The sequence below is a fragment of the Lagopus muta genome, chromosome 21 (assembly GCF_023343835.1).
Source record: "Lagopus muta isolate bLagMut1 chromosome 21, bLagMut1 primary, whole genome shotgun sequence".
In the NCBI taxonomy this organism is placed as follows: Eukaryota; Metazoa; Chordata; class Aves; order Galliformes; family Phasianidae; genus Lagopus; species Lagopus muta.
Genome location: NC_064453.1, coordinates 2,821,860 through 2,834,003, shown reverse-complemented (window position 1 = coordinate 2,834,003; position 12,144 = coordinate 2,821,860). Strand labels below are relative to the sequence as shown.

Sequence of the window (12,144 nt, the reverse complement as noted above, 5' to 3'; positions counted from 1 at the left end):
TATCCTCTGCGGTGAGCTGGGCTCAGCCCTGGGACGCAGCCCCTCCCCAAACGTCCCGGCCCTACACGGGGCGGAGGAGAAGCAGCCGGTGAGAGCCCTGGGCCAAAAGTCTGTTTGCTGCCGGCTCACACCCACAAGTCAGTGCCGACAGACGGAAGCGGGGCATGGCTGCGTGACACACGCTCTGCTTCTGCTCCCAGTGCTCCCAGTGCTCCTGGGCTGCTGGAATGGGGAACATTGCGTGCGTCCCGCAGGCGCCTGGGGGGTTCCGGCACTCCTTCAGGAGGAAACCTTCGCTGAAGAAAGAGTGAGTACGAATGCTTTCGTTGGGAACGGGGTCGGCGCTGAGTTCTTCTTGGGAATCCCAAAGAGTGTTCCACCAGCAATGGGAGGTTTTGGGGGGGTTTGGAGTGGTGCCACGGCAGCTGGAGGGGGGGGATCGTGGTGCTGTGCCGGAGTGCTGCAGCCACACTGCCCTGAGGAACAGCGTGATTTATTTCACTGGAGTTGGGAAATATCACCTCCCCACCGTGGGGCACAGAGCTGAGCGCTCAGCATTCCTTTGTTTTGCATTTTATTTGTGCTGCCCTAACTCTAACCATAACCCTATCCGTAGCCCTAACCCTAATCCTAACCCTAACCTTAACAGTAACCCTAACCATAACCCCGGTGGTAACCCTAACCATAGGGTTACTGGCCACAATCCTAACGGTAACCTTAACCAAACCTAACCCTAACTCTCACCCTCACCCTAACCCAGTGTACCCATCCCACCCATCCCTACCCCTTTAGAAGGAAAACCCCAAACCCTGGCACTCAGCCTGACCCCTGCTGTGCCCCCATGGGAAGCAGACAGCTCTGCAGGGTGGTACTGCAGCCCCAGATGGGGCTCCTTGTGTGCTGTACCAGGGGGGCTCTGCTGGGGGTGGAAGGGAAGAGAGGAAAACCACAAAGACCCCATTGCACCAGTGGTGTGCATGCATGCATGTGTGTGTGCATGTGCACATGCAGCTCTGCCCTGAGGGTCTCACAGTGGGGCTGGAGGTGGCACATTGCAATAAGACATCGCTGCTACCGGGCTCAGCTGAGAACATTTGGTGATGTGAAGAAATGGAAAATAAAACAAAGAAACACCAACAGGTGCAGCACAAAACCCGCTGTAATCATTCCAGGCGGTTATCAGCTCAGTGCTGGGCTGGGGTGATTAGAAAGCCCACAGCAAACTGCTCACAGAGCTTTCCAAGTTCCCTTTTTTTCTGAGCAGAACTCGCTCTGCATCAGCTCAGATCTGTGCCGTTTCTTCCCCTGCCCCATAGGCAAAATGGCAAGAAAAAGCTGCCCAGCTTCTTCGGCATAGACGGCGATGGGGAGAGGGATACAACGACAGACAAAATCCTGCAGTACATCCCTGGGAAGGCAAGTACCAGCACATCCTGCCCCACAGGCTGCATTCCCACCCATCCCAGGGCCAAAGGTGCACCAGGCTGCACGGCAGGGCAGCTCAGGGGTGAGCCCTGTGCTTGGGATCCCCATGGAGGGGGGGATAAGGACATGCTGCATCTCTACGTGTGTGATTCGGGGGGAGTGCAGTGTGGTGGGAACATCATCGCTGTTCTCAGTTCTTTGTTTCTGGGTAGGAAGGGAAAATGCGAGCGAACACTCAAAGGTAGGATGATTCATTCCCACGCTGGAATGAGACGGAGCAGGCAGCGTCTTAGCAATGAGAGCTGGGAAGATAATCAGGAAGGGCAGGTCTGCCCCGGGCACGTAGCAGCCCCGTGGCCATATGGCTGCATCCCAGCAGTGCTCGGGGAACGCTGCACTGTGTGTTTGCCCAGGACCTCGGGGTGGTCCAGGGCTGCGGATGGGGCGGCGCTGAGTGCGTGCTGCTGTAGGGCAATTGTGGGGAAAAATGTGGGGAAAGGGGGAAACTGAGGCATGGTGCTACGAGGGACATCCTGAGTGGAACTTGGCACCACCTGTGATGGGACACCTCCATCTGGGAGGTGATGGAGTCAGTCTAGCTGCGTGCACAGTGCTGGGGGCATCCCCCAATCCCTGCTCCCACCCCACCACAGCTAGCATCCTTGTGCAGCTCCCACACCCCGCCCTTCCCTTTGCTTCCCACCCCTCCCAGCCACAGCAAATCCTCAGGGGAAGGATATTGCCCGGAGCACAGCTCTGGCTTTGGGTAACTGTGCGAGGGACTGAGCCCTTCCTGCAGGGTGATTCAGCGGGGAGTCAGCGGGGGCTGCAGGGTACGGGCAGGTTAATCAGCAACCGGCTCTACCTGCGGGATGAGCAGCGGAGATGTGGGGAAGGCAAGGAGGTGTCGGGGTTGGCACTGCTTGCAGAGCCCTGGGAGAAAGCTGCTCGCCTGGGATCCGTGCTGCCTGCAGCCCGTGTGGAGCAGAAATGGGAGAAAAACACAGAGCCCCGCCTGGTAAAAAATTGACCTGAGCTGTCCCACTTCTTCCTGCCTGACCAAAAGACCTGATCGGTGCTGATAAGACCGCTGGCGCTTAGAAGCCCTTCTCAATTACATCTTTCTCAAGAGAGAAAAATCCCAATCCCTCCCTTTGCCCACCGGCCATGCAGGGTCAGAGCTGCTCCCCTGCCCCCTCCAGCCCTGACCCCGGGCTGCAGCTGGAAACACAAGAGCTGGCTCCAGGCTTCTCCAAGGGCAGATGGTGATGGTGTGGAGGGGAAAAAAAACTGAGTCACCAGGCCCTGTGGGTGCTGAGGTTTGAGCCTGGGAAGCACAGGAGCAGACATTAATTGCCTCTGGTGAGAGCATCACCAGGCAGCCTGCAGCTCCCCACGGCTCGGATGTGTGTGCATGGCACTGCGTGGAGCTGGGAGGGAGACCGCAGCAGCCAAGGGCTTAGCTGCACCTGGAGGAGATTTCAGAGATCTCTGTGGGTGCAAAAGGAGCTCAGCTCTGCAGGTATGAGGGTCCTGTGAGCCGCTGAGCACCAGGGATGGCTGGGGTTGGTGCCATTCCACCGGGGTGAGTCACTGGGGCCCACAGGGGTGAGCTTGTGCTGCTGGCTCTGCATTCATCACGGGGCGCAGCTGCTGTCTCTGTGCTGTCCCCCGGCTCCCTGCTGTGTGCCTGGAAATGCTGCTTCAACATGTCACCACCGCAGCCCTCCCGCCTCGACATGGGAGGAAATATCCCATGTAAAGGGGTAAAAAAGGTCCCTCTCAGGCTTGCAGCCTGGTTCAGGGTAAGCTTGTGGCTCTTATCCTCTCTCTTCTGCTTGGCAATGAGTATCTCTGAGCCTGTGTGCAATACCCCATGGGCTGCAGGCAGTGGAGTGCAATAGGGGCGTGGGTTTGTGCCGTTGCACAAGGAAGGAATTTCCATCAAACCAGAGCTCAGGAAACATGGGAAACCCCTGGCCTGGAAGGCAAACTGCACTGTCTTAGCCTTGCTTGGTCCTTGTCCCAGTCAATTGGGTCAGGATGGCAGGAGGTCAGGGTTGGGAAACCCTAAATACGCTTCTGCACATTCCCTTTCCCACCCTAGAAAACATCCCTCCAGCTCCTGTCTCCCCCACTGCACACATCCCCATCTCTGCCAGCTGAGCTCAAAGCTGATTTCAGCACAGAGACCCCAAATCCGGAGCAGATGCAGAGTGCTGTGCTGGGGGACACCTCCTCCATCCATCCCACATCCCACCTCTGACTTGTTTATCCCCAATCTTTGGTACAGAGCATTCAGAACCAAGAAAACCAGAAGGAAAACCTGGACCAGAGGTTCCCCAGCCTGTTCAAGAAGGGACGGAGGAAAACGGTCGTCAGGAACCTGGGGAAAATCATCTATTATTCCAAGGTCAAATTCAAGTTTCAGCACTGCCAGGTAATTCACAGCCTGACCCTGCAGGGCTGGGATGTGGGAAGAAATGCTGGGCAATGGGACCTACAGCTGTGGCAGATGTTTGCCAGAAACCCCAAACGTGTTTTCTGCAGGAGGTCAATGATTGCTACCTGGAGCTCTTCCAGTCTCACCTCTACTTCCAGTCCGTGGGCTCCAATGGGCTCACCTACCAGGTAGGGCACCTCCAAGGGGCAGCACGGCCAAACTGGGGGCACTGGGTGGGATGGCCAAGATGGGATGGGCCTCTACCAGCAACCTTTGGTGATGTGGGTTCATTAAAGGCTATTCTGCACATACAGCCGAAAAATCACAGCCAAAACCGACCCTGAATGCTTTCTCCCTCTGCAGGAGTGAGTAACAACAACCAAGCATGGCTGCTTTGTGGATGATGGGGAAACTCATCCCTTTTAGAAATGATTTATTGTCTTCTAGGTCACTTGAGGTTAATGCAATAAGACGATGTGCTCTCTTGACTCACGCAGCAAGCCAGCCATCAGACACACAGCAGAATGCAAACACCATCACCAATCCCCCACCTGCTTTACAAACAGCCCCTTGGATTATTAATCCTAAAGGAATTAAGAAGGAATTAAATGTGCCAGCAGCGGCCCCAAGACATCACAGCAATTAGCATCTTTCACAGCCCCTGTTCCGAGAGCCCCAGATGGGAGCACATGCTTGTCATCATTCCTTTGTGTGTGAAGGGTTGGGGTATGGGAAGAGAGCAGCTCAGTTCCGCTTTGTGCTATTCCCATATTCCTGTGTTTGGTTTTGCTGAGGTTTTCTCCAAGATCTGGAAGCAGCACTGGACTGAAGGCTCAGATGTTTCCAGCTGTTGGCAGCCCAACCTATGGGAAAAGGGGCATTCTTTGTTGTGGGCTGCCCCAGTAACGGCAGTGTCTCCTTCCCACGCAGGGCCTGCTGCCTTTGAAAGAGCTGAATGTCTGTGAGGTGGAGAGCAGGAGGAGCGCGGGGCAGGAGGAGCAGCACGCCTTCCGCATCACAGGTCTGTGCCCCAGGGTTTGAGAGGCTGTGGGTGAAACCACAGCTGCCCCATGGTGACAAAGCAGAAAACCACACCGTGGGGAGAGGAGGCAGGGAACTGATGCTCTGCATCCTTAGCTGGTAGGGATGCCCAAGGCTGCGGGCAGGGAAAGGGTTGAGTGGGGACTCCCCTGTCAGCGCTGCTGCCTTCAAGAGTTTTTAGGCTTTCCAAGCGCTTGCCTTGCTTATACAAGGGATAATGAGCTGTCTGCAGTGTGGCCAGAGGCTTCTTTGCTGAGTTACAGCAGCCCCAAGGCCCCAGGGGTGGTAGTTAGAGCCTGGAGTGCACAGAAATAGGGAAGGATTGCTGAAAAAGATGCGGAGCCAAGGAAGAGAAAGCCATGCCATGGCCACCCAGAGATAGTAAAAAGGAGATGCTGATAATATTGCTATGCCTTGGGTTTGTGGTCCAGCTGCTGGTGGGACTGTGAGCAGCCCAGCCTGGCTTGTAAAAGTGGCTCAGAGATGGCCCAAAGCCTTCCTGCAGAAAGAGGAAGGATGGGGCTGTGGGACAGAGCACGAGGCTGGCACAGGTTGCTCAGCACGGCTGTGTCATTGCTGCTGCTCTGCAGGGCCATGGTAAACACCCATAGCCACCCAAGTTCCTGGGTAATGCTATTAGCACCTTGACTCCCTACTGTGCAGGGGATCTCTTGATCCCCATTGCAAAGATGAGGAAGCCAAGGCAGGGAAGAGGGGTGAGCCCTGGACCTGCATAACTCCTCGTACCCAACCAGTGAGATGGAGCTGAGCGGAGTGACGCAGGGGCAGCTGCTCTGCCTCAGCTTCCTCCCCCTACCTGCTGTCTTTGTGTCAGTGCATTTCTGACAAGCCAGAGGTGTTTCAAAGTCTTAATTACCTGATCTTCATAACTAACACAGGTCTCATGAGATGAAAGGCTCCACAAAGGGCAAAGTACCGTGTTTATCCCGTGCGCTCGCTTATCTGACTCCTTCCGAGCCCCACAAATCCCCATCTCACTGAGTTTGTTATAACCTGAGATCACTGGTCAATTATTAATCCCAACATCCATCCCGCAGCCTGCCAGAAGTGATGATTAACGTCATTAGAGTGTCTCTGCAGTGAGTAGCAGGGGGTGTGAGCCTTCACTTGCACTGCAGCTTGTCTGGCACAGGTGCAGCAATGAATACATACATGGGGAAGTGGTTGGTCTATACATTTACAGCCGAAGCAAAGCTGAGAAGCATGTGGTGCCCTTTGATGCTGCATAGCTCAACACATCTCGTCTCTCCAACACCCAGGTCCATTGCTGAACCCTCTGATTGTGTTCTGCCCCACGGAGCCGGAGCTGAAGCAGTGGCTCTATCACCTGGAGAAGCAGATCCACCTGAACGGAGGGAACCTGGGCTTGCCCTTCATTGCTCAGGTTGGTGCTTGGGGCTGGGATGCAGGGGCTCGGTGCTGGGTGATGCTGTGCTCTGCAGCACACTGCTCCCCCATCACCTCTTGCAGCACCTTGGGTTGGGTCTGGGGAAATTTTCACCCAATATCCAGAGCTTGATGAGCATTTCAAAGAGGAGGGCACATCTCTGCTTTGGTCCATCTCTAGGATGACTGGAAGCAGAGCTCGGTGGGGAAGGAAGAGCTGCGGTGGTCGGTGCAGAACATGCCTGTCCAGGAGTGGAGGGGGACCCAGCGGGAATCCCTCGGTGACGTCCTCTGTGTTTCCAAAGTGAAGCTCCAGCACCTGCCTTTCCAGGTAGCACCACCGTGGTGCCCCTGAAGAGCCCTTCAATGCACATCGTGGGGCAGTGCTCACTCTGCTGGCCCAGCTGCAGTGTCTGGGGATGGAGCAGGAGAGCACTGGGCTCAGCATTGCTCTTTTCCTTCTCTAGGAGCAGCACGAGCGCCTGCTGGTGCTGTACCCCTCCACGCTGGTGATTGTGTCTGAAGAACACAACGGCCTCTACTTTAAGGTACATTCATCCTCCAGCATCTCTCTTTTCTCTCCCCAACCCACAGCACGGCTTCGGCTCTTTGTTCCCTCTACCTGGCTCCCCTCCTCCTCTTGGCAAGGGCTCTGCCTCCCTCGCCAGCTGGCAGGTGAACAGCAGCGGGGTGTTGCAAGCCCTCTTCCCATGAGAAACACCTTGCCCTCCTACAAAGCCCTGCGGGAAAGGAGCTGGCTGCCGAGCACCGCGATGCAGGGAGGAGGAGGTGAAAGTCAGCAGCGCCCAGGCAGCATGCATGGTATGGGGGCTGCACCTGTATCACCTGCAGTGCGAATGGCCCCCGAGCCAACATCTCAGGCATCACTCCAAGGGCTGTCAAGAAGCCACATGCACTCCAAGGCTGTTTTTTTTCAGGTCTGAGCAGAGAAAAAAGCAGCGTGGTGCCCAGCCGACAGGTGCGCAGCGCCAGGATGCTATGTCACCACATCCGTGCCATGCCCTGCGGCGTGCAGGCTGCTTTTAATTGGAGTGGGAAGAGTTGCGTGGAGCATCCACGGGCTGGAGCAGGGCCATGCACCATGAGAGCTCTCCCTGAACACCCGCCTGGGTGTTTTTCCTGTGCCACACCTCGGGCTGAGCTTGTTTTCGGGAGCCCGTTGTCGGCAGCTCCTGGGAAGAGGACGCTGCACGAGGGGGCCTTGGGTTGGGCTCCTGGATGAACTCATCTCTTTTGAAACCTTAAACTGGATTTGTCTTCCCCATCCTTCACTGTGCTGCCTTCCCACGGTGCGGGGCTGCAGGGGATTCCCCGTGAACCGGCTCTTCCACGGGCATGCTGGGGCACAGCAGCCTTCTCCCAGCGCTTCTACAAGCCTGCTGAGCCCTCCCATCGATGTGAAAAGAGTCTGGCCCTTCTCCTTGCTGGTTTTGGGGGTTGCCATGCTCAGGAGGGCTGTTTGCAAGGGATGCTCTGTGCCTGCCCCACGCCAGCCCCCGCCCATGCGTGGCAGCACCAAAGTCCATTTCTTACAGCAGCAACAGGGGAAAACTGAGTCACAGAGCGCTGCTTTAGTTTTTCCTCCCAAGGTCTGCACTGCTCGGACCATAAATGGCTTTCCTACGCAGGAAAAATACTGCAGGAGTTTGTCATCCCTCCCTCAGCACCAACCCACCTCCATGGCTGTGCAGTGCTGTTGTGGACGTGCGTGCAATGACTGCATTGTGCTCAGCACTGAGGATGAGTTGGGGACAGAGCGCTTCAGCCTCTGCCATGTGTGCCACTGGAGTGGCAGCCACAAGTGTGTGCCCTACAGCCCAGGGCTCACGTTTCAGCTGCTGGCATCCGTGGGGCTCAGCCCTGTCTTTGTGAGGCTTTGCAGGGTATGGAGGGGAGATTCCTGGCTGCCAGGCTGGAAATCCCAGCCAGCAGATCAGCTTCTGTGGGGGCAACGCTTGTGCAGTGTTTTGGAGACATCAGCTGCTAAAAGGTGGGAAAATGCTGCCGAGAGGACTAGAAAAGAGACAGTGATTTTCTTCTATCCCCAACAGGGCGAGCTGCCACTCAATGCCATCCAGGTGTTGTTTGAAGAGAATGAGAAAACCTCATTTTTAATAGAAGGTACATATTTAGGGCTGCGCTGGATGCAATCTGGATTTGGGCTGGGAGATCCTCTTGTCCCGTGGTGCTGTAGGGATCTGGTGCCTGGGGATGAGGTATGGGGATGGTGTATGGTGTGTGGGGATGGGGTATGGGATGGCAATGGGGAATGGGGGATGGAGTTGAGGGATGGGAATAGGGTGTGGGGATGGCTAAAGGGGAATGGGGTATGGAGATGCAGTGTGGGGATGGGAATGGAGATAGGGGATGGGGAATGGGTATGGGAATGACCATGGGTTCCTGGGGGAGGCACCGTGGGCTGCAGCCCGGCCCCAGCAGCAGCCCCGCGTGATGCTGTCTCACAGGCCGGCTGATCAACTCCATCCGCGTCATCTGCCGCAGCTATGAGGATTACCAGGAGTGGCTCTACTGCCTCAAAACTGCCCAGTTTCGAAATGCTGACTCCTCCTTGTCCGGATCAGAGAGTTTCTCAGGATCAAAGCTGCCACACCTCAGCCAGGTAACAGCTGTTGCGGATTTGTGTGGAAACCAGTATAAATCCAGTGGGGATGGGGATGGGTGGCCCTGATGCAAGAGCCCAGGCTGAGCTGGACTGTGAAGCTTTAGCCCCATTCATAGGTATCTCAGCCCAAGGGAGCTCCATCTGTAGGATGCTCAGCCCTGGGGTTCTCTATCCGTGGGATGCTCAGCCCTAGGGAGCTCCATCTGTAGGATGCTCAGCCCTATGGAGCAGCACATGTCAATGCAGGGTGTTGGGATGCTCAGGTTTGCTCTGATGCAAACTTTTTCTCTTCCCCTGCAGTTTGCTGGCAGTGGGAGAGGCTCACTGGCCTCCGATGGCCGCACCAACTCTTGGGCTTCTGGAGGGAAAGGGACCAACACCCTGACACACCTGTCCCAGCACAGCGGCTCGCTGCACGACGCTCAGTCCTTCATGCTGCTGGAGGAGCCACACAGCCCTGGTTATTCCCAACCTCTCCATGTGAGTGAAACCCATGCCCAAATCCCAGGAAATTAGTGGGAAGGGAGCAGGTGGAGCACCCAAGCGAGGCGGTGACCATGCATTGCTTACATGTGGGTCCAGGCTGATGGAAAAGAGCCAGCTTTGCCTTTTTGCAGTGCCTGCCCCACACCAACTGGCCAAGCACCGTGCTGCCTGTGCAGGAGCTGCGCAGGGGCAGCAGCACCAAGAAGCCCAAAGGCAGATGTGGTCCAGGCACGCAGGATGTGGAACAGGCACCGTGCAGCCTCATCTCCCAGCACCCCATCCTGCCTGCGCTGTACACTGAGCCCTACTGCACCTATAGCACACCGCATCGCCCCACGGACCCCCCAGCACAGCTGGAAATGAGCAACGTAAGGGTTCCTCCTCTCCGATTCCTTCTGTTTTCCTCACTGTGATGCTTGTGGAAATAGCAGCCCTGTCTGCTGCCGTAGGGAAGCAATCTGGTGGGGGGCCTCGGTGGTGGGCATCAGCTCTGCCATTTGCTCTGTTTAGGTCCTGCAGTGTCAGAAGATTGCCCAGCCCCTGCCCGGCAGGCACTGGATGGAGGTGCTCGGGGCACAGAGACACCCCCAGCTTCCTGCAGATGCTCCATACCTTGCCAACGTGAGTTTGTCAGTGCAGCCCAGGGGCAGGGAGCAGCCCTGCAGTGCTGTTCTGTAAGCACCTGGGAGGGGCTGGGAACTTGATTTGTCTCTCTCAGGGTTGGAGCCCGTTGTGTGGGTGCAACCTGAGGAGTGGGGAGGGCATGGGGTACCCCAGGGCTGCAGCATTGTGCCATCCCAATCGGTTCATCTCCTCCTTTCCAGGTGTCATCTCTGCCAGAGGAACATCTGGGCCCCTTGCTGCAGCCACCAGGTGAGGCCCGTGGGTGCTGCTGGGTTCTCCATCCCCATCTCCAGCCTCATCCACGTCCCCCATCGGTGTCTTTGGAGCAGGGCTGAAGGAGGAGTGCAGGGACCCATGTGTGCCCTTCCCTCCTCCTTGCTGACCGCAGGCAGCTGAATCAGGCTGCTTTGGAGGAACTCTCAGGGCTGTGCTGTTTCCCTGCAGATGATGGCATGGGTGCCTACGATGTGCCAGAAGGCGGCTGCCTGCACCGTGACTCTGCAGTGTACCACGACTACGCTGAGCTGCAGAGCTTCCAGAGCGAGCTCAGCTATGACAACCTGTGGGACGCCGAGGGCAGGGAGCCAGACAGCCCAGCACCCTGCTATGAAGTGTGAGCAGAGGTCCTCACCGGGCACAGGATGACCCCTGGGCTCTGTTCTCCCACCCCGGTGGGTGTGGGAAGCAAAGGGATCCGCAGCGATCCCTGGGAGCAGTGTTAAGGACATCCCAGAATGGTTCCCACTGCGAGGGGGGAGGGGGGAAGGGGGCCACATCCTCCTCCCATCCCTCAGCATCTGGGGGCACCTGGGGAGATCAGGGCACAAACAACAGGGGACAGAGTCTGGGTGCTATCACTCTGCAGCCTCTTGGCCAGATCCCTCAGCACATATGAGGTCAGCAGCAAACCCAAATGTTTTCTTTTTTACCTGAGGCTCCAAATTCTTAACCTTTGTCCCCTCTGGAGGCTGCAAACCAAACATAGCGATGAAATCTCTGTTTTGGTGCACACAGAGCAACCCAGCAGCGTTTTGTACTTGAATGTCTACGTATTACATTGTACTTACCTGTATTTTCCAGAAGGTATCCAGCAAAGTTTACATTGCGAGGTTTGAGTGAATTTGATGTATTTAATGTGTACATGTGGCTGAGTCGGAGATGTATTTAATGTTGAAGCTGTGGATGAGGCTCGGTGCTGCGGTGCGTGTGTTGGGTTGGGTCTTCTGCTGTCGTTGTGTCGTTCCAGGTTTACCTTTTGTTGGGAAGCTGTGTACTAATAACCAACAGGATCTATTTATTCAGAATGGAATGGTACTGTGAGCCCTACAATTACAGCGCACCTTCCTCTGGCAGGCGTTGTTCTCTCTTTGCCATCCCTTTGCCCTCACTCTCCTCCCGTGTCCTGGGGGTCTCAGGAAGGGGCTTTCCAATTCACTCCATGCACCTGCAGCAAGCTGCTCGGCCTTGCTGGCAGCACTGCAACCCTCAGCAGCAGCCCTCTGCCCCCACAGCTGCACTGGGTTAAATTGCATCCCTGGTGCATGGCTGCAGTGTTGGCTCCTGGGCTCCATCTGAGTGAGACTCAAATATCTCCTCCTGGCATTGCTCTGATACAGCAGGAGGTGGCAATAGCAGCACGGTCCCACTGCGCCGTTCCAGCTCCCAGCGCTCCCTCTGAAGCCCTCTTGCTGGCAATGACACAGCCCTGACCTAACAGAAATGTCCGCAGGAAGCTTTGCTCTCATCTCATGACAGGGGATGTGACTGAAATATAAAAGGAGCTGCTGTGGCCAAGCAGATTGCAGCACAGAGCTGTTGCCCCCTCGGCGCACACGGTGCAAGCAGGCCAGCACCTGCCTGACTTTTTCAAGGAGGTGACAGCCATGGGAGCTGCGTGCAGGGCAGGGTGGCACTGCGCCCACCTCGGTGACACGCACGAAGCCTCCAGGATGCACCCAAAAGGTCGTTTCTATGGTGGTGGTGGGGCTGAGATGCTGAGCTGCTGGCTGCTCCCACTTGCACCTCAGGTTCACCTGGCTGCTAAGAGAGGTCAGCGCTGGAAAGCCCAGGCTCT

The 12,144-nt window shown here is 56.5% G+C and overlaps 1 protein-coding gene across 1 annotated transcript; it reads left to right on the top strand.

Annotated features, from left to right (window-relative positions):
• The first annotated feature begins 103 nt into the window (after positions 1-103).
• On the top strand, positions 104-12,128 carry PLEKHN1 (pleckstrin homology domain containing N1). Its single transcript, XM_048967848.1, has 15 exons — positions 104-307; positions 1,317-1,416; positions 3,719-3,865; positions 3,976-4,056; positions 4,799-4,889; positions 6,190-6,314; positions 6,498-6,647; positions 6,784-6,864; positions 8,389-8,458; positions 8,803-8,957; positions 9,261-9,440; positions 9,578-9,814; positions 9,957-10,067; positions 10,271-10,319; positions 10,515-12,128. The coding sequence occupies exons 1-15, from the start codon at positions 228-230 to the stop codon at positions 10,685-10,687; spliced, it is 1,830 nt and encodes a 609-aa protein (XP_048823805.1). The 5' UTR covers positions 104-227; the 3' UTR covers positions 10,688-12,128.
• Positions 12,129-12,144: the final 16 nt, after the last annotated feature.

What these genes read in the sequence shown, in the direction of transcription:
- PLEKHN1 (XM_048967848.1), top strand. Translation starts at nt 228, where the DNA reads ATGGGGAACATTGCGTGCGTCCCGCAGGCGCCTGGGGGGTTCCGGCAC. An exon ending in TGCAGTACATCCCTGGGAAG is followed by an intron (nt 1,417 to 3,718) that starts GCAAGTACCAGC and finishes TCTTTGGTACAG; the next exon opens with AGCATTCAGAACCAAGAAAA. An exon ending in TCAAGTTTCAGCACTGCCAG is followed by an intron (nt 3,866 to 3,975) that starts GTAATTCACAGC and finishes TGTTTTCTGCAG; the next exon opens with GAGGTCAATGATTGCTACCT.